The sequence below is a fragment of the Leuciscus leuciscus genome (assembly GCF_965113295.1).
Source record: "Leuciscus leuciscus genome assembly, chromosome: 1".
NCBI lineage: Eukaryota > Metazoa > Chordata > Actinopteri > Cypriniformes > Leuciscidae > Leuciscus > Leuciscus leuciscus.
The window spans coordinates 55375466-55402913 of NC_138725.1; the positions used below are offsets into that span (position 1 = coordinate 55375466).

Consider the following 27448-nt stretch of genomic DNA (forward strand, 5'->3'; position numbering starts at 1 on the left):
ACACCATCTCGAGTCAATTCTCCACGGACCATGGCTGTAGCTTTTATAGAAAATTTTATTCAACATACATTTTCCAGCAAAAAGGCAATATACAGGAAGAGTTGTCGTACACTGCTGCTACACGGAGGAATTAGACTGGAGAAAAAGAAGAAAAAAAAAAATCAAAAAAGATGTGATCTGCAGGTCATCTTTGTACTGCACTTAAACGAGACAAACTGTTGCAATTAGTTAGGGGAAAAAAACAAAACAAAATGAAACTGTCAGGATCCAAAATAAAACTACACACAATGAATATGAACATCTGAATTGATCTGTACCCAACAAATCTGTGTTTTTAATTTTACATGTTCATTCTTTAAATATACAATTTTAATTGTTTTTACAAAGCCAACTATGCACTAGGGAGCATTCCTTCTGTGCTTAAAGAAAAAAAAAAGTTTGTATTGGTTCATTAATGCTGGTTTCTCTATGTCCCAAACCAGTCTATTATGCGTCTGCAGCCTCGTGCCAACAACAGTACAACGAATCTGGAGCCGTCAGCAAGCGACCCCTCCCTCCCCATCAGAATAATCCCACAGCCAGTGACAGAGGAGCTAAAGAAGGGGGGAAAAAACCTTATGGGGAGAAGGGGGGAAAAAAAGAGAGAGGGAGAAACCCAAAGGGATATGCAAATCAAACTCCAACCAAAGATTACATTTAACAGTGCTGAAAAATGTAAAACCTTGGGATTATTAAGTGCCAACGTGCAAGATGAAGTACAGACAATTTATTTCATTTTTATTTATTTTAAAACAGATGCTGTGGCTCTTTACTTTATTATACAGGATTTCCAAAGACGACAAACTGAATTTCTCCAACCAAACTAAGTGAGAAAGAAGAATTGTGTAAACATGAAAATTGACTAGTTGCACTAAGGAACCAGAAAATGAGACAACCATGTCAGGGCAACTAGCAAAAGCATCAGCCATTTGCGGTGATTTTTTTTTTTGTTGAAGGATGGAGGTATCCTTTTCATCTTCTGCAAATGACATAACTCCTCTTTCCATCGCCTCCACCTCACAATGCAGCAGCTTTCTTGCCGTAACAATTCTTTTAAAAACGAACTTAAAAAAAAGAAAAACAAACAAAAACAACGAAAAATAAAAATCAAAACAAAATTCTAGGACATACGGTTCCCCCTTTCTTGTTAAAATCCAATTCATTCTTCCAGACAAATAGGCAGTCAATAGTTAGAGAAGCCAAATTGAACAGCCTCAAAAGAAAAAACAGGAGCATCAGCAGTCACTCCATTCGCTGAAGACTTCATACATGGTGCCTGTGTACCCAGACAGCAGGTGTTAAAAGTGGTGCACACAAGAGGTTTGGTTAAAGTCTTTAGTATCGTTGGTTAGAGTGGGGGCTTGTCAGTTGTGAATCTTGATCGCTTTTTCCAGGTACGTGTAGCGACCTCTCTTTGGAGCTTTGTTGAAGTGGTCGAGCCCTAACCAAGGCCTCGGGTGTGACATGTTCCCTGATGAAGTACAGAATATGACAAGGTTTAGGAATGCACGATATATCGGCCCCCATATCGGTACCGGCCGACATGTGTTCAATGTTATCGTTACTGGCCTGATAAGAAATTTTGGCAAATACATTAAAGCCGATAAATTATGGATTACTTCCGTCAGCTGAGTCATTTCAGATAAGCACTGTTCACACTGATGGTTTTGAAATGCTTGAAATATGATTGGAATCACTTTGCGAAGGAAAATACAGTTAAGTGCAACATGTGCAGCGCAAGTCTGTCATACATGCTACATAAAATAATGAGAACATGACTAGAAAATAATGTGAATTCTTTGTGCAGATGTGTTTAAGAGCATTGATAACAGTTACACCTTCATGACTATCCCAGTCAAGTTATTCAAAACCTTTCGTTCTGTGCAATTGTAATTTGTAATATACGTTTATGTTGTGTGTATCTGTGATTTATCCCATATAGGATGCGTTTGTAAAGTTAATGAAGTAATAAAGCACGTCAGTTTATCGGTAATCATCTATTGCTTCAACGCACGCAGCTCAAAAGGCAGTGCTGTTATTTGAAACGGTAATATTCATTTTAGCTGTTTCTTTTCAAAAATATTGATGCATTATTAATAACTAGCACTTTTGTTTTTCTTGTATTCTTATCTAGTTAAAATCATTTTATTATTGTCCAGGCGAAGGCTAATCCATTTTATTTATCCATGGCACATGTATATTGATTTGAGGAAAAAAGAGTGACATACCTGGCTGTGGCTCAAAGTCTTTCAGATTCACCTCGTAGTCTTCCTCGTTGATATACTGATGCCGGCCCATCATGACTATTGCAAACTTGAACTAAAATAAAATAAAACCATATTCATTTATTTTATAATGACTGGTGGGTCTGGGTGAAACCTAACGGTCTGAATCAGGACTGTGATCTGCTAAATAGTGACCATGGTTCATTTACTTCTTTCTTCTTTCTACATCGTCTACAAGGCACTTTGTCTAAACTATTTATTTTAAGTCCTTTAAATTTAGCCAATATTTCAGTGTCATTTAACTGTCAGAAAATGGAAATAAATACAATTTAATTGACCATCATTTAAACCTTAAATGTTTCAATCATTATTACATATTCAGGTCTTCAGCAAACCAGAAGGCACATTTAAGATCTCTAAACTGCCCTGATATTTTAATAATTACAAAATAAAATTATGTATTACACTAGATTTTGACCTCATTGATTCAGGCACAAAAATAGTCATAGCACTGTAATACTTCCATCAAATAATTTGAGTCACTATAAAAAAAAAAAAGTAAAAAAAAAGTAAAAAAGTAACAATATTTTAATTTATAGCCATTTTATCGTGTACAACAATTTATTTAAAATAGGGAAGCAGCTGTGCAACTCCGTGTAAGTGGTTGGATCTCAAAATGCATTTATGATGCAAAATTAATGTAAACAGTCAGTTATGCCTTAAGGGATTAGACAGTCAGGACAAACATCTGATGTGTCCAAATAGAGCTGTACATTAGTGTGAATGTGACATTAGATCCGTTGGCATCAGTAATAGTTCAGCAGCAGCAAAGCTGAGAAAGAGAATAAATCACTCACTGTTCTTGGCTGGAAAATGTTCAGATACTGAAACCACTCTTAGATACGGAACACACTGTTTAATGCTAGTAATGTTTCTTTGTTCCTCTATTATTTACTCTGCTTGCATGTTCTGAAACTACATTTAAAAGATCTTAAAAGTTAAAAATTAAATCAATTGTATGTCATGTAAAACGTAGCTACTTATAGTTACATAATTATGTAATTAAATTAAAAAAGACAAATAAATGTAAGATGTAAAGTTGATAAACGAACTAATAAGAAAATAAAAAAGTAGACCAAGAATGGTTTTGAATTGGATCGTTAAGTGCCTAAAGATTCCCACCACTAGTTTAAAAACAACAATCATTTATGAAACGGATACAACTTGCAAAAGTTGAAATCATGTGCGTGTATCCTATGCAACTTATGAATCGCATAGCCTTACATTACTCAAAAAAAAAAAAAAAAAATCATTAAAAATCAAATTGTTAGCTGAGAGCATTGTCATCAGATCCACCATTAAACGATGCGAATATGATTGTGCACTTGCTTTGCAGGAAATCATTAAACCATGTCATGTCCAAGGTAGTATTATGATTGACATTCTCATCACGTAGAGATTCAATATTGTTGCACAGGAAAATATAATTGCTCTATTACATACCGTGGGTGGTCACTAGTGACCTTAACAGGGTGGCCGCGGGTCCTTAAAAAGTCTTAAATTCAGATTCGATAGGTCTTAAATATTTCTGGTCACGTTACCGCTAAAATTTCTCCAGTCTGACGGACCTAATATCCGTCAAATAACCAGTGAAGCATCGAATCGCGAGAATGATTCCGATTTTATTACATAAACAGCTATTGATAATGATAATGTAGGCTTTTTCTGGTAACGCTGTTGAGGCTCACGCTGCTTGTCTCTGTGATAGATTTTATGACAAATGAGCATAACGGCAAACATAAAAAAAAAACTCCCAGAAGAAACATACTGAGGTAAAAATTCAAAATGTTGAGTTTTTTTATTTATAACATGTGATATAGTTAAGTAACATAACATGACGGGAGCTATTTTGCTGAATATTCTCACGATTGCAAATGTTACATTGATTTTAGTTCAATAAACAAGTAGTGCAGGGCTCGAATTTCGGTCTTCTATCAGCTCGTTAAGAGCTCCAGGCGGCAATAATACACTCTCGGGTTTCGGGATAGACGGAATTGTCACTTGCATAATCGGGCCAGCATTGCATCATGAGTAACTAAAGTTTACCATTTGCACGTCTTTTAAAGTTTTACCAGTTTAAACATTCACGCGATTTGAAACTATTCAGTACTTGTGTCTGAGAGATGGTTTTTTTTCACACATACATAGAGTAAAGCCGCCTCACAAACAGCTCGCGGGTAACAAAAGTTATTTTTCGTGGATTTGATCGCTTTAACAGTCAAAAACATGCGAAAATGATGTCAATTTCGGTCTGGGTGAGTATCCTCTAAACACAGTCGGTTATGTCATAAATAAGCTTTAATCGCACGTGGCCGTATAATGAACACAGGATCCGTGCACTAGCTCTTAAAGGGACAGCAGCCATATGTGTCTGTCATTCATTTGGTTGTCAAAACAACAAAACATAGCTTTCATTTTAAGGAATCAGGATTAATAGCCTATGTATTTAATTTAGTCAGGACTAAAATACTACCTAGTGTTATTTTACATTTGATTACTTTATTCAGTCTCTGTATTTCTGAATACTAGTGTTAGACTTAAGCAAAAACTTCTCTTTATTTCTATTTATTGGTATCTTTATTCTATTGTATTTATTTGTGCTACTTTTTTCAATTTAATTCAAAGATTGAAATCAAGCTTCCTTGTGTTGTGTAAATTCTTAAGACCAAAATTACCCCATTGTAAAAATGCAATGAGTGAGCATACATTTAGGCCAGATACATGTAATAAAAAAAAAAGTCTAAACTCCCCCCTCATTTTCCAAAATGAAATTCAGGCCCTGAGTGAATATTAAATTATTTCAATTACTTAGGTTAAATATTACATATACGCATGTAATATAATGTGTATTTCCATCACAGGTTTGGTCTTAAATTTAATTCAAAGTGGCATTAAAAAGGTCTTAAAAAGTCTTAAATTTAACTTGTTTATATCTGTAGACACCCTGCTTAAGTTTGCATTTGTATCAGTGAATTTTCAAAGCTGGAAATTTTTTTTGCACATTAACATTTGCTGCTCTTACCTTCTCAAACTCTTTCTCCTGAATGTCAAGCATGCTCTGAATTCTCTTCATCACTTCTCTGAAGGGTTCCCCCTGCCACAATAAATGCACGCATTAAAAAGGACACGACACATGCAAACCGAACAAATGACCACAATCCACCAACACATGCACTCAGTGAACACTCAGCTAACACACCTGACGGATCTTGAGCAAAAACGGAATTCCGAATGTCCCGAAGACTTCCTTGTGGAAATGTGCAACTGGAATCAGCATTTCATTCTCCTTGTCCAGCTCAACCTGGTCGAGAGGGATTTCCTGCCACGAAAGACATTAAACTTGTTTCAAGGGAACAGCATCCACAATTAAGTGGCAACTCTCAGATTCCAAATAATTTTAAGAGGCTTTACTAGGGAATAGATTCTTTGTTGTGCATATCAGTGAATGATGGGATTTGAGGGCTGATGAGTATCAGCTCATCCTTACCTCTATTCTGAATGTTCGACTGGCTGCTGGAGATAAACATTCTAGCAATTCATCTTCCTGGTGAACCCCAATAATTTTGTAGCTGACAATTTCTAACAGCCTATAAGAGCAAAAGAGAGAATGATATCAGTAGTGGAAAGTGAAAGGAGTCAGAATTATGAACAGAGTGACTTGTAGAGCAGCATCACTGAGTGATTAAAGACAACTGGCTGATTTTCCTCAGGACCGTCAGTTTGTAATGCATTCACGTTCAAGAGATCTATAAGGCTCATCAATTTCAAAACACGCAAGGTGCATTAACATTGCATGAAACATCAAATGTCTCTATGCTTATATCTATAGCAAGAAAATGTAACGCTTGGAAATTCTTATGTATCCCTTTATACTTGCACATTACTATTGAACAGTTTGGGGTCAGTGGGATTTTTCATTAAATTGATCAGAAGTCTTTAACAAATGATTTCCATATCAAGAGTTAAATTACAGAAGTAAATCTTAAGTTGATTTAGGATTCCTATTCTATACATCTTACAAAATGTAATCTTATCTATAGTTAGGAAATCTTAAACCCCTCCATTGAGTTCGGTAATCAACTCTCAGGTCTGTTACCAAGCAACCAACAACACGCAAAGAGCTGCTGTTAAGTAAAACAGAAAAACTGGAGAATGGAGAAACAAAATAAGTGGTGCTTTTCATTAAGTTACGTTTGATAAGCTTGGTAGAAAAGACAAAGCCTTATCCTTTTATTCTATAGGAGTCTGTAATTATTTGTCAGAGTTTTGTCGTCTAAGTGCAGCACATCATTTGGGTGTTCACAAAGTCTCCACCATCAAACATCACTGTTCTTCATCTTGTAGCATTAATACATGTGACGCCATTCTCAGACAGGGCTATTATGTGATTTTTACAGTTGGCTTTTAAATAATTTTGAAGTTAGGACACCATTGGGGTTATCCTAAAGTTAAAACAGTTTTAAGGTTTTTTGTGGAGTTAGGATGCTTCTGTAATACTACTTTTCCTATCCGTAGCTGAGATAACATTATGCACTTGAGAAATGTCATTTTGTAATAGCTTTTGTCCTAAATGAGCTCCTAACTGAAAATTGCCATGGTTACATGGTAACAGATAAGATAGGATTCTAAAGTTAGGATCTTTCTGTAATGCGCTCCTTGGTTTTTATGCAGATGCCTCACGGCACCTTTTTGTACATGTTTATGGAAAATTATGCAGAAAATTAAGTATAGGAGGGTTGGGCCTTTATAATTAACATACACTTATACTTTAAACTAACACTTTAGTTTATGGTCCAATTTTCATTATTAACTAGTTTCTTTTTAGCGTGCATATTGCTAGGCTATTGGCTGTTTATTAGTACTTATAAAGCATATATTAATGACTTGTTCTGCATGACCATATTCTACATCTCTTAATCCTACCCAATATCTATCTTTCTGTGTGTGTTTTTAAAATGCAATGTTAATGTTTATAAGGTATGTCTCAATGCATTTTGATATGGATTTCTGTAAGTTGTACTGTATCTTTCAACATATCTTCTGATGTTCATTCATGTTTATTTCATGCTGTAACTGGTAGTAAACGGAAGAGATGATCGGTTCTTGGTGCTTCGTGCTGCCGCTTCGCTTGAACTGAGGTACCACAGCCATCTGTCGCCACATTAAAGAGTGCCAAAACGGTGTTTATTTTTTGAATTTCATAATAAAATGGGCAGAATTTAAAAGCTCAGACTTTGTTTCATATCAAAAGTAAAAAAGCTCAAAGCTTATTGCAATTTATTAGAGGGGAGATGCTACATTGTTTTGTTTATTCATCAACTGAAAACACCATAGACTAAAAGATCAATTCATGGGATTTAAGAATTGATATTGTTCATAAAAAAAAAACTTAAAATTGAGAAAATTAGAACAGCCCTGAATAATGGAAACAGGATTCCTTTCAATTTTCACTGAAATGAGAATAAACAGACCTCAGTTTCTCTGAGCCTTTGTCTGAGAGCTCCACTGCCTTTTTACATTCCTCCAGAAGGTCCCGAACACAGCCATGCTTGTCAGGGTACAGTGTGATCTCCTAATGCAAAAGGGGGATAAAATATTAACACTGATAAGTGTGCTAAACATGCTGGAAACGTACATTATGTAAATAAGTAGGGTTAACTGGCATAATGGTATATTCAATGTAGAATTATTGCAGCACGTTCTTACCTCCTCTCGAAACATACTGTTGAGCCATATGGCTTTGAAACTCCTCCTGTTCTCAAAGTCTGTGATCTTCATCTTGAGCTGTGGGAGGAAAACCATGAATAAATCAGATGCCCCGAACGTAACGGCTTAGCAGATCTCATATTCCCTTAGAGGAGTGCCAAGTGGAAGATAAGGCCTCTCTCTCACCTGCTGGTAGTAGAGCTTCTTAGGCTGCCGGGGCTTGAAGAACTGCAGCAGGTCTCTGAGAGTGCCTTCATAGTTGTGCCTGAGTGGGTTGCCTGGACCATCTCTGTACCTGAGAGGAAGGAGAATAAAAATTCAGGTGCATGGATGCAAATGGGGTGGGGGAGTGGGGGGTGAAGAAGTCCCATTAAACTAAAAATTAGAAGACATACCCCTGTGACTTGAAGAACTGTAGGAGCATGGGGTCAGTATTTAACCTCTGCGCAACAGTCTTTGCCACCTGAAAATGAACCAGGATGACAATTTTCAGATGTTGCTTGCATTTCTTTCTTTCTTTTTCTTTCCTTCCATCCATCTATCCATACCAACCTGGAAGTAGTTCATTCGGTTTGACAGTGTCACAACAAAGCCTGGGTCATTGTGAATGGTCTTGTCACAGAAGATGACATCCACACGGTGGTACAAGTCTCTGAAGTAGTCTTTTGCAGTAGGCAGCTCACTGGTTTCATTTTCAGGATCATCCCTGGTGGGGAAACGTCAAAAGAACAATCGATTTTAAGGCCATGTAAACCTGTGCAAAATGACCTAAGAATTAAGATGACGCATTCTTACTTCTGGAACACAATTATGTCTCCATCCATCAGCTCATCCAGAGCCTTGTCCAGGGAGACATCATAGTCTTGTATTCGCTCTGTTAAATTCGGTTTAACTTCCTGTAACAGAATGAATCATGTTTTAACTATAGGTCCCTATTTGAAGCCAATTTCTAGTTATGCAGAATGCATTTATACTAACCATTAAAATGCATGAAATACACCACAGCTCAAAAGTTTAGAGCCTCATACTCTCTTCCAAGGCAGCATTTATTTGATCAAAAATACATTAAAAGCAGCAAAACTGTAAAGTATTACAATTTAAAATCTAATACTTTTTATACATTTTAAAAAGTAATTTATTCCTGACAAAATTCCTGATGGCACAACTGAACTTTCAGCAGCCTTTCAGTCTTCAGTATCACATGATACTTCAGAAATTATTCCAATATGCCAATTTGGTGATCAGGAAATATTTATTATGATCAATGTTCAAAACAGTTGTGCTGCTTAATATTTTTGTGAAACCTTGTGAAAAAAATTCAGGCTTCTTTGATGAACAAAGTTTTATTTAATGCATCCTTATTATTTTTATATTAATTATAACCTCTTATTCTCATGTAAAAAAAAAAAGAAAAAAGAAGAAAAAAAAAAGAAAGAATTACTGACCATAAACTTTTGAACAGTAAATACAAACTATATATTTTCATGCTGCTCTAGTATAATGTTCCTAAATTAAATTGTAGCATACAAATATATATGTTTTCAACCATACCAATTACTGATTACTAATGCTTTTCTACTAACTATTTCCTATATAAAAAAAAAAAACACAAATTGATAAGATTATTCAAACCAACACTCTTACCTCATAGAGGATAAGGCTAGTTCCCTGCTGAAACCCTGCTCTTTCACACATAACGGGCAGCAAGTCTCCTGTTTGGGTCAGGGTTAGAATGGATTAAACGTAATAAAGGATTGACTTCTGTTTAATTAGATCTTTTAAACTTCATGAGAACAATCCTTTTATATGTAGCTTTTATTACTCACGTATTTTACAGGATATAGGCGTGTAGATATGTCCACAATAATTTAAGCTTCTGGTTTTTGGATCATACATCTTCAAGAACAACATTACATCATCTGAAAATCAAAACCAAAGGTTAAAAGGTTAATCAGAACTGAAAGATTTTTGTAGGCCTTTTGCTCTGCATACAAATAAAATGAAATGTGAAACATTTACAGACTAAAATATTAATGTTCTGAGTAAACTCACGGTCTTTGTCGAACTTGGGTAACGTTGCGCCACTGGAGGCCATTTCTGGATCTACAGTTTCTAGAAATATTGTCCATGGGTTCTCGTTATCGCTCAAGTCGATCATCTGTTTGTGACATTGACATACACAGCTTTATTCTCGCATTAAGAGCAAAATATGAAATAAGAATGCTATAAAAAGTACGGATATTTAAAAATATGAGTGCACAGACTTACAGACTTGTTGCAATCTGCTTCATAATCCAACATGGCCGGCCGTTTAGTGCCGTTGCTTCTGGCCTGCATTGGCCACAGTCTCATCTGGTCCTGCGGGAAACCCTGGAGGAATTGAAATTCATTGAGACCATCTCCATGGACAAACCAGAAAAGAACTACAACTAACCTCAGGCATTAAGTGAATACCAACAAAATGAGAAATTGTCCTAACTAGCCTAATGCAGTTTCATTTCAAAATTAATGTTGCTGATTTTAAGGATTTGCAAGCTCCCAGAATGCATTGCAGCATTAATTATGTGGTTACTGTAGCAGGATTATATTTTTGCTGTTTGCTGACTGTCATCAGTTATTTGCTGTGTGGTGATGTTAAGTGGTGATCCTCATTTTTACACTGTCTGTTGATTGTCACCACGAATCAGGTTTCAGCATTCAGGGTTGAGGTCTATGTATGAATGTCCCTTTCACACATAAGCCGATTTTCCACCATCAGGCCGAACGGTTCTAAGAACGATAAGGAACGGTTCCAGTAACCAAACAGTTGATGGACCCCATTGACTTCCATAGTATTTTTTTTTTCCTACTATGGAAGTCAATGGGGTCCATCAACTGTTTGGTTACCGACATTTTTAAAAATATCTTGTGTTCAGCAGAAAAAAGAAATTCATACAGGTTTGAAACAACTTGAGGGTGAGTAAATGATGACAGAATTTTCATTTTTGGGTGAACTATCCCTTTAAGCCTGTTACGGCACGATTACAAACTGAACGTTTCATAACGGTTGGCTAACAGTAACAGTGCTGGTAGAATACATGTATTGATGTCGCCACTTGGGATTGGCTACTTGCCTGGCTACCAGTTTCTCTGCAGATGGCTAAGCACGCTATTTAAAAGATGTAAACACAAATAAATATCTGATTATCCTCTATAACGCGTTCGCTATTTATATCATATATCATCAGTAAACCCTTGCGTTACCTAGGCAAAGACTGATGCATTTATATTACATTCCAAAGAGCGGCTGTTATCAGCTCCACAGTGGAAAATGAAACCATATCCGTACAGGCTGGCCCGGATCGGCACGGAACGGAACGGTTTGGCCCGGCCCGACGGTGGAAAAACAGCTATACAGTCTTTACTGTTAAATTACCGTTAAGGGGTCATGTGCGAACAAAACCTTTTAAAAAATACAGGTAAATCTGTTCTGGCAAATTACCAGTATAGAGAAGTTGTAACATTACCAGTATGACGCTGTGTGAACAAAGAATGAAGAGAACCGGTATGAGCACCTACATGGTCAGAACGCACTGACGTAATAAGAAGGGAAGCACCGATACCAGTATCAGGCCCAATTCTGTGCTTATGTACTGGTACTCATTAAAATGCTCTGATACCAACAACCGATACCACGCAGCGTGTGTACAGTACAGTGCTTGTGACAAAGAAACACCAACAACAGAGCAAACAGAGAGCAGAATGGATATATCAGGTAAGGATGTCTATGAAGTAATTGTAATCGAATTAATAGAATGTTAAACTAATGAAATATTTACACCTAAATAGCAGCGACACAGACTCATCGCTGGGAAGTTTGCAGTTCGGTCGGATATGGCAATAGCAAAAGGTACAAGGCACATATTACTTATGTTAACTGACGGTAAAGAGAGAGCGCATACTTCTATTGCTGACTGATTTACCACACATGCGGAATATAAAACTAAAATGTATGTGCAAGTAAAAACATGAACTGTTGCATGATTTATGCATAACAAGTGGTTCCCTACATTACAGGAAGGCGGTATGGAAATCACATGAAGTTTTCAAGAGGTTTTCTGTGTGCGTGACCAAAAAGTTGCCTCTCAGACAGCACGAATAACCTATTAAATAGAGTTCTCTTTCATGGACAAATTCAGACAATATAGCAAAATGTAGGCACGTATTCTTGTGAAACTAAAGGTGATGATACACAGGGCATTGCCTGTAAACATTGCCTTGCAACATTGCTCAAAGTTGCCCTGTGTATCATCACCTTTAGACGGTTACCGTTGAAAAGAAAATGTGTGTGTAACAGTATGTTGGATATGTGCAGCTCTTAACGTAACAGCAGCAAAATAAGCCTACTGCTGTCTTTGTCCTCAATGTCAATCTAACAACAAAAGACAATCACTCACTGCACTTGACTGGTTGAGCCCTGCTGGAGCAGCTCTAAGTATTCACAATTAAATTAAAGATAAAATAGTGATAGAGCAATAATATGATCAGTGAATGTAACAGTAGCTCTATAATACATTTTAACAGGCACAATTAGGCATGAAAATAACTGAAGGAAATATCTATTTGCTAAGCACACTAATTTGATTTACACACAAAAAAGAATAATAATATTGGTATCAGACTCGTTCTGGAAAAAGCGGTAATGGTGCATCCCTATTAAGTCTGCTTTGGGCTAATCAAAGTTCTTAAGTATTTATTGGCTGAAATTTTGGCAAGACATTTTGCATTGTGAATGAATAAATTAAGATTGGTAAAACCACGTAGGATGATTAAAAAAAGTTGCTTGAGCAAACTCAATCTGAAGGCATGTTTCCTTGATTTTTTTAAGTGTTTTATTTTAATTTTATTTTTACTAAATTCCTTTTCTAACATTGTAAGGATATGAAAAGAGAAAGATGTTATCCAAGGAACTTGTGTCAAGTGAAGGCTCACCATGGTCTGTGAAAGGTTCTGGACAAACTCAGCCAGAGTGGAGCTTTTCAGAACCTTGAACACTGTGTATTTTACTTTCTCCTCATCATACATGTCATTGCCCTGATGTCCACAGAACTGATCTTCTGTCACCATCTACAGGAACACAGAGGATGGTTTAAACAAACACAAAGTAGCTTGGAATTATTTTACAAATCCAACTCTAAAGATCTAAACATAAGGCCTATGCCAACATGACCTGAAGTGACCATTTTATCCGGCACACCAAGTGGACAAATAAGTCTTCCATTTAGAAGGAACATTTGCATTCCCAAGAATAATTGGTTTGGTTGGACATAATGTGGCTCCATACCTGTACTTGCATGTAAAGGTGAGCCTCCTGTCTCTCTTTTCTCTTCTGGGCTTCCACCCTCTTCTCCTCCTGCAGCCTCTCCACCAGCTGCTGGGGGATATCATTGTCTGTGACCGGCTGCAGGACCTCACCTGGACATGACAACAGCACTTATAAGCACAGATGGACAGAGGACAAGCACATGCCCTAAGATCCACAACCAAAGACAGGGTGGTTCTCATAAGAGCTGGATTGCTGTCAGCGTCTACAGGTCCACATTACCGTGTGCTAAAATGATAACATCATAAATTAACCTCACAGCAGGCTTAATTATATTCATGGCACTCACTGAGCTTAGACTCTCTGATGTACACCAACATGTAAGCGTTAGTGCAGTGACGCACTGACAAGTCATCATCGTGACCACCGTAATTGTGTTCGATGGCCTCTTCTTTAGTGCACCGTGAAACGACATCGTCGTCAAATTTACACCACTGCAAGAACAAACAAACATTACGTCTGGAAATAAAATGATGAAGGCATGTGGAAATTAATTGAATAAACCAGTCCAAACAAGAGAAAATCAAACAAAATGCCAAAGTCAAAACAATGTTTGCTACCAGATTAAACACTACAGCTAAAACAAACAAACACAATGCAGGGCTCCAGACTATGAAAACAGGGGTAAAATATCAATAGGGCGTTAGGGCTGTGACGGTGGCAGTTTTTATTTATATAATCAAATAATATTATAATAATAATAATAATAAAAAACGGAGGCTCAAACATCAATTTAGTAACAGACATGCGTGTTTATTTGAGCACTTCCGTCACTGAAACATCACACTAAAGCCTGTAAAGTACTGAAGTAAATAATATTAACTTAAATAATATAATATAATAGTTCAATATTTAAAAAACATTATTATTTCCACACAAAGACGTGTGATATAGCCTAAGCCTACCGCTCTGCGCTTTGAGAGGGATCAGGGATGTGGGACACGAGCAGCAAGAACATCTCCTTTTTTTTTAAATATATATCTTCATGTTTTCTACTTCTTGTAAAAGGTCTGAAGAGCGAATTTTATCTTCCACAGAGGCAAGACATTTAAGCTATGTTTGATTTTGCGCTGCCAGAGAAAGCTAAACTATTTTTTTTGTTTTATCACTAAAAATGTAAAACGCACTTTATAAATAAACTTGACGTGCCTTACCAAGTATAATAACAAGCATAAACGGTATTAAAAAGAATCTGACGTGCAAGTAAAAAGGTAGGCTTTCTTACAGCATTTTTCTACTTTACCACAGTAAAGAATGCAAATATAATAGGACTACTTAAAAGCAAACCAAAGGAAGACACGTTTATAGTCCCCTGCGAAAATGGGTGAGATGTGAGTGAAGATTTGGGAAAAGAAACAAGAGGTTCCATGTCCAGTGGAATAATAACTAATGGAATATTGTTAAATTCGCTGATAATCAGGTGACCGGATCGCAAAACAGAATACAAAGCTTAAATTTATGGGCTCACGCACAACTCTCTTCATTAATCACAAATCCAAATGTTTCCATGGCTGCGATGTAACATTTAATTGCTATCCTATTATTTATTTTGTAAACAAAGCTTTGTGCTTCACTTCTGTCATAATATTCATGTAAAACAACATACAAAAAAAGATTTTGGCGGACCACAGCCGGAGCTAATCAGCCGCTGCGGTGGCGCATTACAACCGCGGTGGTGCGTTTGTCAAGTTCACCGACACAGCCCTAGGCGACATATCATTGTCCTTCTCCGTGTGATACGAAAATCTATACGCTGGCGCCAAATACATATATATTTTAATTAATAAAATAAGGCACTAAATAGATTTTCCTGCTTCCAGAATCGCTACTTCATGGCTCCTTGAGGTAGCGCTCAACACATGAATGAGGGAAACATGAACATAAGTTAACTAGCATAGGAAAAAGGAGGTTTTTAACAGAAGTGCAAGTAAAATAATAGACGCCCCAGCCACGTTTAAGTCCCAAGTCTGGACGCACTTCGGTTTTTATACCATTGATGGGACAAACAGGTTGTCTAGACATCTTTGACACTCTTCACAGAGCGCTTAGATACACACAGGAGCGTTTGAAAGCAGGCGTCTATCAGCAGATCCGTCAGAGCCGTTTAAGAATCCTCTAATAATGCTAGGGGGAATTCTTGTATCGTCACATTTTTTAAATACCAAAGTCTGTACCTTTGACAACACTATTCCCAGGTTTATTTTAAGGAAGCTGGTAAACACTGAGATGTTCCCAGGTTTAAATAAAAGAGGTTGGTAAATTTAGTAACGTATCCAGGTTTATTTAAAAGTCGATAAGCAGTTAAATGTGTCAGTTTACAAACAAAGAAAAGTTTAAGCTTTTAAAATGTATAAGCATACATTTTTTTATTTAATTAAACTGAAAAACATTTTGTGTGAAAAACAGTTTGGAAATGAATATAGGGAGAAAACCTGCACTTAACCTTTTCAAAAGGCATTTTGTTTTCATAGTTCGACAGATGTCGTGATGTATCATTGTAGGATTGTCTATCAATATAAAGATTATCACAAAATTGCTTTATCGTGATATTATCGGTATTGTGAGCCATGTATCGTGTAAAGTAAGGTACCCTGTGATTACTACCCCTAATGAAAACTGTGACACTGCTGCCTCAAAGTTTTGGTTGTGCCAGTGCCTGATTTGGTTCATTTTTGTTAGGTGTAATAATTGTCAAAACAATAATATTGTATAAATTATTACAAATTGCATGAATTAACCCTCTGGGCCTATTCACAGTAAAGTAATTTGAGACAAATCCAACTAATAGATAAACAAAAAACATTATGCATAATTTCATGTGTAAAGCCACAGTTGACGAGTTACAACGGACCTGAACACAAAAGGTGGAAATTTAATTTGAATGGCTATATCTCGTACATTGTTTTTAAAGAAATGTGTATTTTGACAGTCTTAACACATTCAACGTGTTCATTTTCATACTAAAAACGGACAATTTTAGAAATGTTTATGTACCTTTTTAGTGTCAAAACAGACCCAAATGCAACAAATTGACTAACAATGTGAAAGCGTTTGTCACTTTTGGTCAATTTAACGTATTCTTGCTTAAATGGGTATTAATACCAAGCAAAAAACAAACTTATTGTCCCCAAACTTTTTAACGGTAATTTATCAATAAGCAACAATAGTGTGAAAACTAACAAAGACTATTTGGAGCAAAATTCAGTCTCAGTCTGGAGCCCTCCAATGCTTCAAGTCTTACTTTACTAAAATTAACAAAACATTTCATGCAACCACAAGCCACCCAAAAAGCCCACCCATTAACCACCATAAGAAAAGATAGGGACCCCTGAAATTAAAGGTTCTCACTATTGGTGCGGTGACACTCACTTTGCCGTCTCCTTTAGGATTAAGGTAGACGACGTAGTGGCCCCCGTGGTTGTCTCCGCTGTGCACCAACACGGCGTGGAGAATGTAGTTGGCTGGGTCTTTCACGTCTGGCTTCTGCAGAAACTCATCCAGAGGTAACTGCTCTGGGAATTCAAACCTGCAAGGCAAAACATCAAGCTCAGCCTCCATTTCTCTAGCACCATCTCAGAGAGAGTGAACAAGAGCTTATGCCAGACCATCTTAAAGTGCACCCTCCAGTCCATATCCAAGTTAGTGCTCAACAACATTTAGATGAGTCACTCTTACAAGGATATTTTAAGTGTAATCTCCCTCTCCACAGGACAAGCATTTATTCTATCCTGATGCTAAATTCATCATTACATCATAGAAATAATTTCAGAAGTTTAATGAGTATCAGTTTCACTTGTTCTGTCACAAACTCTTCATTCATTATGACACGTTTAATGTCAAAACGGCAGATCTAAAGCACAGAACATTACATCTACAAAACAAAAAAAAGTTGTTACCTGTCGTTTATCTTAATATTTTGGTCAGTCTGAGGGTCGTACATGAACCTCATGAGCTGTAGGTGCAGGATAGGAGGGAAGGTCAGGAACTTTACACCCTTCTCTGCCTCCTAGAAGACAAATGAACCACAAACAGCACTCCAGTTGAATAAGTGCAAACATTAAAACCAGTATCATCCACAACAAGCTGTATACTATTAGAGAGTCAAGGCAGTCACGTCACCAAAACTTCAGCTAAATTTAACAGAAAAATTAGGTGCATTGTCCATTGTAAATGGTGTAGTGATGCCTGAAGCACAGCTTACTTTAAAACCAAGCAGCTTTATATTGGTAAACGCTGTGAATTGGCAGGTTAAAAGTTTAAGATACTTGAATCCAATATGACATTTGCGTCATCTATTTCCAGTTATTTCAGCTGTACAAAAATCCATTATGCTGCAAACTGGTATGCATCATATTTAAACACTGGTTTGTAGCACAAATAGTTACCATATCTGCACTGTTATTTTTCCTAGTTATTTACCTATAGCAGCAAAATTAATCGGAAGCTTCGCATATTCAAAGAAAATAGAAGACTGCATTTTACCGAACAAAGGTAAATGTGACTGCACTTTTAGGTTTGGTTAGCTTGGATGGGTGATGAAGTATGCAAACCCCTCACCTGTAGACCATGCTCCCCTGCATCATATTTGTTATCCCCATCCAGCTGTTCCACAGCCACATAATCCTTGAATGACTCAAAGACTGCAGGGCAGAAAAGATGCATTAGTAACACACCTCTACCTCTAAATCTCAGACTGTGAGCAGTCCTACAACAATATTTTTCTTGAAACGGCTTAGCTGAATTAGCCAATTTTGTCAGATCAAATATCCATCATGGAACTCAGTTGCAAGATGTCAGAAAATTCATGCATTTACAGACCACATAACAAGAATGGCCGTCCTGGAACAGAAAAGCAAAGACGGAATATCAGAGAAAGCCACACTTACTGTTTTTCTTTCCTTTTATGCTGAGCTGGATGTCATAGTAATCCTCTATTCTTTCTGACCGATAGTCCACATGCTTACACTGGATGTAGGACTGAAATGGAGAAAACACCCAAATGTGGTAAGGTTGAATCAATGAATCAGATGTAGAGCAAAACCACAGAGAGAGTCCGGGTGACTTACCACCATCTTCCCTCGGAAGAGCTTTGGGATAGTACCCTCCACACATGTTCCTTTCATCTTGTTCTCTACATTGTCCAACAACTATAATTGGCACAATCACAAAACAGTCATGCTCATTCAATCTGACATGACTTATCCTTCATTTGATCAACAAGTTAAAGTTAAAAGAGAAGGATTCTACAGGATCCATGGAGATAGGGCAACTCACCACTCTGCACAATTCCTGTACATCGTGCTGCATGAAACTGTCTAGAGTCTCCCATCTGAGGAAATGGACCATTTTTAAATATAAACAAACGTATGGGGGAAAAAAAGGGTGATTCACATAAAAGTACACCCGACTATGAATAGAGCTTTTCTACTTCTACAATGGTATTGCTAACCAAAAACATTTAAGTCACATGGGGTGGGTTGCACCAATAAGGATTAAGTTTAAAATCTAGATTAAATCAAGGTTTATCAAATAATTCTGTTGCACCAAACTTTAAACCTTGTTTAAAAATAAGCAGGATTACATTTACACCATTTTGATCCTGTATTTAATTTATATTTAAAATAGATTAACTTTAATCCTGTTGCTCCATAAATTTAAACTCAGATTTAAATCTCAATTAGGGAGTAACTTTAAATTTACAGGTGAGGAGGTTTAAATAAAATAAAGTGCAACTACAATTGCAATATGTGGCTGATTGAACAAAGACAGAAACAGGTGTTTATAACAAATACAAATAAATTAAAGTGCATTGAGCCGGCGGAGTGTGATGGTCGTGGCGGCCAGTAAGCTTACGCCTGCTATAAAATCTGGGATACAGATCCATCACTCATCTCTGCTTCTTTTCAAGAAAAGAAGAGGAATATATTTAGCAGCGGTGATGATGAGGTGAGCACAAGTGATCGCTGCCGCACTTCTCATGGCAGCGTTCAAACGGTCAGGTTGGCGCTGTCAAGAGCGGAGATGGTCAATCATCCCAGTTATTTTTTTCTTATCTCAGTTGTTTAATATTTTCATTGCCTGCTTGAGCAGTAACGGTCTCTCTACGCAGCAGTTTATAAAGCTGACATTTTACAAGTTTATTTTCTTTATCAACAAGAGCTGCTTATTTCAGAGTTTCTGGTGGTCAAAGAACAAAATGGAAATTAACATTGTTGCCATTTAATTACAATTACATCATAGCAGAGAAAATTAATCATAAATGGAGGTTTTTAAATCACAGGTTAGAATTCTAATCCCTGATTTGGTAATCTGTGTTCAATATGAAGTGGTGCAACAACTTGATTTAAAATAAAACTCAGATCAACAAATCCTTGATTAGCTCTAAACTTTGCTTAATTTAATCCTTTATTGTTGCAACCTACCCTTTAAGTCTAAGATCTGCCGACAATTGTACCTTTTCTACTTAAAAAAAGAAAAGAAAAAGTCATGTAGTTTGTAGAATTTTACAGGAAACTAAAATATGTTCACTTAACAGTTAAAATAATATGTTCACTTAACAGTAAAAATAAATAAATTTATTTACAAAAATTATTACGAAGACCAACAACAGAGTATAAAACATATTCAAGGAGAATGACAAGGAACAACATGAAACCCACACTTCACATCTTGCTTAATGTCAATAGGCAGACGTGTCATGTGTCAGTGTCTGATTCACAGTGCTTGTAAACTTGGACATTCAAAACAAAACTTACCCAAAAGACTTAGTCAGCTTCTTTGTCCCAACAGGCTTATCGCTGTGCTGGAGCTCATAGAACACCCTCTGCAGGGCGAGGGGAACGCTTTTAGAGGAATCATCTCCCTCAGTGGGCATCATATAAACAGCCTAAAAAGCAAATAAAAAGCAGGTTCTCTGACATATGCACAGCATCAACCTGTGCTTTACTTTTGAAAACATTTAAATAAACAATATGCTATTTAAAACATCAACAACAAAAAAAGTAAAAAATAAAAATAAAACAACTCTTCCACTGACCCAGAACTCACATAATCAATTTGAAAAATAGACAACCGCCACATAAATGTGAAGCAGTGTTTCCCATACATTAACTAGACTGTGGCGATAATTTGTCCTGCCACGGTCTCAAAATTAACCGAAAATATAATGCCCGGAAAATGTGAATATATATATGAACAGGAAATATAACGTCTCGTAATACTCCCGCAGCAGACGAATAACTGCTCTGCCGAGTGAAAGGAGCTAGTTCTGTCCAAATAAGCATGCAGCGAGTCAATGGGGCACAGCAGGCGTTCAACTAGATTCTCATAGATAGTCATCACCCGGGTGTTGATAGCCCGCGAGCACTGGCGAGACCTGAACAGCACACATTGCTATCTGTGTTTAAACTAAACTAATTTAAGCCAATTTAAACATTCAAGAGCCAGAAGACGCAAATGAGAAGTTGCGGTCGCTGCGAGAAGTTGCTGAACAACAAGAGAACAAATTTCTTCATTCATCTAGTAACTTAATTTTGCCAGATCTGGGCTTTTAAATTTAAATGTTCAAAATTATCTTCCAGGGGGGCATGCCCCTGGTCCCCACTACAGGGACCAATGTGGTGTACATTGGTCACCAGACCAATTCACAATTCTGTGGAATTATTTTTTTTTTTTATCTTACCGAACCCAAACTTCTGAATGGTAGTGTATAAAATTGACCACGCTTTATCAATTTACATGATCTTATTCAGAAAAAAATTGTGAAATTTGTGCCTATTAATAACAGGGCTTGTTGTTAATAAAAAAAAAAATTTTTTTTAATTAAAAAAGTCCTCTGCCAGCAAAGGGACCCACTGATACTGGCTCTGATAAGCAATATTTTCTCTTATTGCTTCACATTTTCTTTCCAATATAAAGTGAATCCCCATCCGGTGAGATGAATGACTCTAATAAGAACCAAACATTACCAATAAGACTCAAAATATGGCCACACTTGGCTGCACCTGAAAGCAGACTGCATCATCTCTCATCACCTCAACATAATGTTGGTTAGGTGAGGGATGCAGTAGGAAAGTAGGCTGTATTCCACTGGAGCTTATAGCAGGCAATGGGAAATCTATTTGCAAAGTAGGAATACTGTTTTTAATAGTCATTTAACTCATGCACATCCCAAGCAAACATCTAATTATGTGATACATACTGCATTCTGTAAGAATATTGCAAAAAAACTAAACAAAAACAGATTAACAAAACCTTCTGACTGTGATAATAAAAGATGTCTCACCCGCCGAAGCTGGTTTGTGAAGAAGAGAGTCTGAAGTAAGCTGTTCATGTAACATGTGGCTCCTTGATTCTTCAACCCCACGTAACCAGTGTGTTTCTTTGAATCCCAGCTGTAAGTAAAACAGTGACATCAGCTATCGTCGTAAAAGCTTGTCAACATCGAAAACGTCACGAGAAATGACTTACGCCACACCGTGAGGTGCATCGGCTTGAACGTAGACCTCAAAAGTGACCTTATCATCCTCCACAAAGCCCCGCTCAGGATCAGTCACATCCTGAAATCAAAACATCACTTTAACATCAGCTATTTAGCTCTGCTCCCCTGACAACACCAGCTCAGCAGAGACGGTAATAAAAAAAAAACTGTTTACTTACACTCCATGACATGAAGTTGGAAAAGCCCCAGTCATTTTCCTTGTGGAAGAACAGGTGACTAATGCGGCGGCTGAAGGATTTCTCATCATCTTTGTAGTTGATTATTTTGAGCATGGCTTGAGCATGGCATGACCAGGACCTACATACGAGGAGGAATCGGTTAATTAAATTAGGCTCGCTTAAAAAAACTAAAATAAGTTGATTAAAGTGAGGGAGAACTATTCCCAAATAAATAAAGAAAACTACAAATTTTTCTTTTTTAAAAGGCTAAATATATTAACTTTAGATTTTCTAGTATAGAGATCTCACTGATGTCCTTGAATTAATAGACTTATTCATTGTCCATTGTTCTGTGTAATGGCGGTGATTGCTTACGTAGAGTCAGACTCAGCATTGCACTGAAGGAAGAATCCAACGCTCTTCTGGTGAGGTCTGTCTGGGTAAAACCGGGGCATCACCATGATCTTCCAGGGCAGATTTCTCACGAAGCAGGGTGGGCTGAGCACAGACTCACTCAGCCTGCTAAAGCGCTCCACCACAAAGCGGAAAGTTGCTTCAGAGCGCCAGCTTGTGTCTGTTATGACGTGTTGTAATAAATAGTTAGAGCTGCAGATTTACTTCCATTCATAACTTGAGATATTTAAAACAATCATATTTAAAAAATAAAAAGTGTTATCATGCATGGTGCTGAGCTTCATTATGTTCCTTACCATCCTCCATGTCCTCCTCTGTGTTGTTGTGTCCGTCAGCCATAGCCACGTTCCCATTGATGACTGGATTTTGTGGAATTCTTGGAGGATCATCTGGGTCCCCAGCTGAAAGAAAAAGTCAAAACGGAAAATCCCTTGTCAAATGTAATGCTAACGTAAAAAGCACCAGGCCCATAAGATTTATTGCAAGCTCACTCTTACTATGGTGCTGCTCAGATCCACTGTGCAATAGGTACAAATGCACCCAAAACATTGATTACAAAGAATTTAGCATGTGTAGCTAGCTCAATACAACAAACTACTTAATATATCCTGTTCTATTTTTTATTTTTTTTAAGCATGCAAAGCCAAAATTAAAAACCACTGAGAACTGCCAGTGACAAAGCTAAATTTGCATCTGTAACCACTGAAGACTCTAAAACACTGCTGGAAGCATCTTTTTAAATGATTGAAATTGTATTTGTAACATTTTAAGGTAGTCAATAAGACGTGTATAGATGGTGCATTCAAGTCATGTTGGTAAGATCATATTTACAAGTTGAAAGCATAGGAACGCCACCACAATGTTGTAATTACAAGTGGGAGATCTGAGTTTTTGAGTTGGATACAATGGCTGTAGTGTTTATTGATTTGTTAAAACGAAAATACAACAGTATTGTATAATAATTACTTACATTCTTAAATTGAATTAAAACTAAGCAAACACACCCAATGAAACACTTGCTGTATTTTTGTTTGTGTTAGATCAAAGTGATTTGAGCACACCTGACAATGTAAAATTGACTTCCTAGGAGGACTTGTGCTGCCTTCACATGCTATCAGAAATTAGACATGAATGGCCTCTCAAGTCATTTACAAGAACTGAGAGATCATTTTGATACCCTATTTTTTTCCCCGAGTTGGGCAGGCCATAAACTTCAAACATGGCGGAGGAGAGAACTATTGCTATAGTGAGTTTTATTTGTTTCCCCCCCACAACATCTACATAGTTAAATAACCATTTGATGCAAATTTTGAGACAGCATTTATTTGACCGAAATTACAGAGTCGTTAGCAAGCTGACTAGGCAGCATGATGAATGTACAATACATGAATGTTTATGGTTGTCAATGTATGAAATCCATTGAATATTTACTAAATATATTCAATAAGCTAGTTTGGTTTTGAGATTTCCCAAAAATACTACACAAATTAACCACGGCGTCCTCCACTGTTCCTATTTTGCTGACAACTTGAATGCAACAAACTTGTAATTACGACTTAAAAAAATTCTGATAACGCATGAAAGCTGCATTAAATGCACCAAGATGCTCTTGCATGCTGCAAGACTAAACAAACAGGTTCTCTTCACGACGTTTTGTTGTTTAACGAGGCCCGAATGAGTGAGACTAAAAAAAGGCCAACCTGCATGCTACATAATGGCAACTTGCGTTTAATTTGCGCATTCTTAGGCCTTCGTGTGGTGTGATATGTTCATGTGTTGAGAGGTCTCAGTGCGGGTCTCTGGACAGCAGCATCGGAACAGAAACGCCCCCACACGTGCACTGCAGAACTTTGATGAAACGCAGCGCAAAATTTAGCGTCTGAAATACAGAGGAAGAAATCACATCAATGTTCTAGGGCCTTTTAAGCGTTATAACCGCGATCGCGAGTGGGCACGAGCCAAAAACAGACAAGCAAGCCGTAATCATTAAAAATGGCGAGCGGTCCCACAGCATGACTCGTTATACAATGAAGAAGCAGAAAATCCCCGCGCGCTGTCGGTGCATCCCCACGCGCTGGCCTTGACGCACAGTCATTACGATGTCGAAAACGCATCAAATATAAATGTAAAGCTTACTGCATAGGTACACCCCCCCATATTCTCAATAATAAGGGTATCGCTGAGGAAAAAGACGTTACATTAACGACTTGTTTCTGAGTCGATCCTTTCGTTTACCCCCTCCCCCTCCATACACATTTAGCAGAGCTGCTAACGTTTCCCCTCCGCAAACAGAGTACATATTCCGGACAAACGGTGTCATCCGACACCATCTAATGAGCAAATAAATTACTTGGATCGCGGATCCTTTGGTGAGCCATCATGTGCCACGGGCCGCGCAGTCACCCAGATATAAACAAACACATACGCAAGCAGGCCTGTCGTTTGTCTGATCTGTGCAAAATACAGTCCACCATCTTGAAATAAAACTGCCATCCACTCCCCCTAATCGAGCTGCACAACTTCATATGCGGCTCACATCCAAAGCCAATAATAACAACAACAACAACAGTAACATTAATAAGACACTGTAACAGCAGAATGCAACTTAACCGATTAAGTTAGATATCGCACAGAAAGCTCGTCATCTTCTATGTAGTTCAGGAGCGAATTATAGTTCAAAATGGTGCTGTTGTCCAGCAATCATCCGGTGATGCTGTTTATTTGAGTCCACTAGCACTGAACATGAGGATTTGCTGACTATGGGTGAAAGCCATTCATTGAACTGGTTTCAGAAATGTCTAAACAAACATATGTTCTGAAAGGGCACTAAACCGCCCGATTAAATGGTGAACTAGTTAACGTGAGTGGGCGAATGCCCTGTTTAATGCTCTTGTCAGATCGCATCAACAACAAACGCTTCTCCGTCCTTCAAATGACAATTTACAGCACAAAAACAATACGTTATTGACTTACGTTTATCCATTCTGCATGCGAATACGGTTTTGCCCATCTAACGTTAACTCACTAGCTCATCTGTGAGCATTAACCCCATAATGCTTTAAAAAAAAAGTTCCCCACAGGATCTACAGGTGTAGCCGAGGGGCTCCTTACATAATCAGATGAAAATCTGACACAGTTTGTTAGATAGAAAGGCTTAAAGATGGGCTGCGCCACGTTAATGCAGGCAGCACATAGCCAGACGCTAATAGAACAAAATCCACCTCGCGTAACGGTCACATTAACGTTACTGCTATTTAAAACCCAACCGTAATGGGGTTTATAATAACGACGTAGCAGTGCAATATAACTCAGATGATGAGGTAAATAAAAAACGATGGACTTTTTGCTGACTGGCTATCCTCATGCAGCGAGGTAACTTAACGTTAACGGTTAACGTTAGCTGCTGGCTAACAAGCTATTGGGGTCAAAACATGCGACAGAGTGGCTTGCTAATAAACAGTTAACTCGTTAAATATGGGCTTAATGTGGAAATATTGGCTATGATATTAAACTAAAGGCTGCCAGCTTTTTGTTTTTGCTTAAGGCCTTGACGTACCCTCCATCTCCATGTCCTCGGGCTCGCTGAGTTGCTGCTCGCCGGCTTTCTGCTGCTGCTGCTGCTGCGTGTGATGGTGGTTCATGTTGGCGGCTTTGAGAATGGGACGATGCTTGGGCTCTTTGTCTCCGTCGGGCCGGTCTGATGGCGGTTCCGCGGGCAGAGGCTGGTGGGGAGTCGGAGGACGCGGAGGTGGGATAAACAGGTCGAGCCTTTGCGGCTGGGCCTGCACTAAGACGACCTCGGCCTTGTCTGCTGTCAGCGCCGGGGATGGAGGAAGGGAGGCCGGTGGGGGAGCAGGCAGAGAAACGCGGACGTATTTGCTCGCTATTCGCCCAATCTCGGCGCCCGGGTGAAGGGATGCTAACGGTAAGGATAGTCGGAGGCCTCGGGCTTCTGCTTCACGAAGGCCCGATGAATGAAACCCCGGCTTTCCCCCGTAGAAGTGCGGGGCGAATGCAACTCACAACAACCTGCAGCCGGGGAAAACACAGATAGCCCAGCTGAAGCTAGCAAAAGTGATAAAACAAGAAACAGCGCAACTCATGCGCCTCCGCAAGATTATTTTAAATACAACTTTCCCTGCAATATTTCCAGTCCGTGTGCTCCTCCGATTGTCCCTCTTCTGGGGGGGAACGAAGAAAAAACCTATCCATTCAAACCAGACTCTAATGTGAAATCGCACTAATTTAGAAGTTTAAACTCACTAAAATGACTGCGTTTCGCCTCGCCGTTATTAGTGAAACTAACCTGAACACCTAACGCTCAATTGTACACTGAAGATGCATCCCAAACGGCTATTCAAACGAGAAAAGATAATTTTGCCCGGTCACGGCCAGAGCCTCTCTCACCCGCTCCCGTGGTTTATGGTGTTCAGTTTGAGGTAAAACTCAAAATGGCGGTCGCGCTCCTCTCTGAAATGTCACATCCGCATGGAGATCTAAACAGTGGCGCACACCGCGAGCGACATAAACACAAATGCTGCCTCACGCTAGACTTTATTGAAACTTTTCTATATATTTTTTTTGTTATTCACATTTTACTTTACTGACAGCAGGATCCCTATAGGGTATGCAGTTATATGGGTTGTATAAAATTACGGAAATGTGTAGGTCCATTTTTGACAAAAAAAAAAAAAAAAGGTTTAGCAAAATATTTTGCCTCATTGATTCTTGAGACGTGGGACGAACATATCCCACAACTTTATAATTATCACTTGTCAAAAAACACTTGTCCTCAGACAATTACACAATAATAGCCTATAGATAAAAAAAAAAATATATAGGTCTGTATTAAACATATGAAAAAACAACATAGGCTACTATATATATTTTATAGCCTAAATATAGCCCTATAAAAAATAAAAATAAAAAAAGGTAATCAAATACATTGCATTTTGTTTTTATTACCACCTTACCTACTGCAGTT

General features: G+C 37.9%; 1 protein-coding gene across 2 annotated transcripts; it reads right to left on the reverse strand.

Moving 5' to 3' along the window:
- Positions 1-37: 37 nt before the first annotated feature.
- On the reverse strand, positions 38-26477 carry usp7 (ubiquitin specific peptidase 7 (herpes virus-associated)). Of its 2 annotated transcripts, none has more exons than XM_082146637.1 (31): positions 26021-26477; positions 22761-22865; positions 22426-22624; positions 22051-22189; positions 21862-21950; positions 21677-21785; positions 20148-20278; positions 18667-18721; positions 18459-18539; positions 18279-18369; positions 17950-18032; positions 17289-17398; positions 16741-16918; positions 13682-13826; positions 13354-13484; positions 13002-13136; positions 10299-10400; positions 10083-10188; positions 9857-9949; positions 9675-9742; positions 8826-8926; positions 8583-8736; positions 8426-8493; positions 8217-8325; positions 8031-8108; positions 7796-7896; positions 5812-5911; positions 5524-5643; positions 5347-5418; positions 2268-2358; positions 38-1510 (listed from the first exon to the last, which is right to left on the reverse strand). In XM_082146637.1, exons 1-31 carry the CDS (start codon positions 26103-26105, stop codon positions 1404-1406), a joined length of 3336 nt encoding a protein of 1111 aa, XP_082002763.1. In that variant the 5' UTR covers positions 26106-26477; the 3' UTR covers positions 38-1403. The 2 variants fall into 2 exon arrangements, with proteins under 2 accessions (XP_082002763.1, XP_082002762.1); XM_082146636.1 differs by having other exon boundaries at positions 16762-16918; positions 26021-26251.
- Positions 26478-27448: the final 971 nt, after the last annotated feature.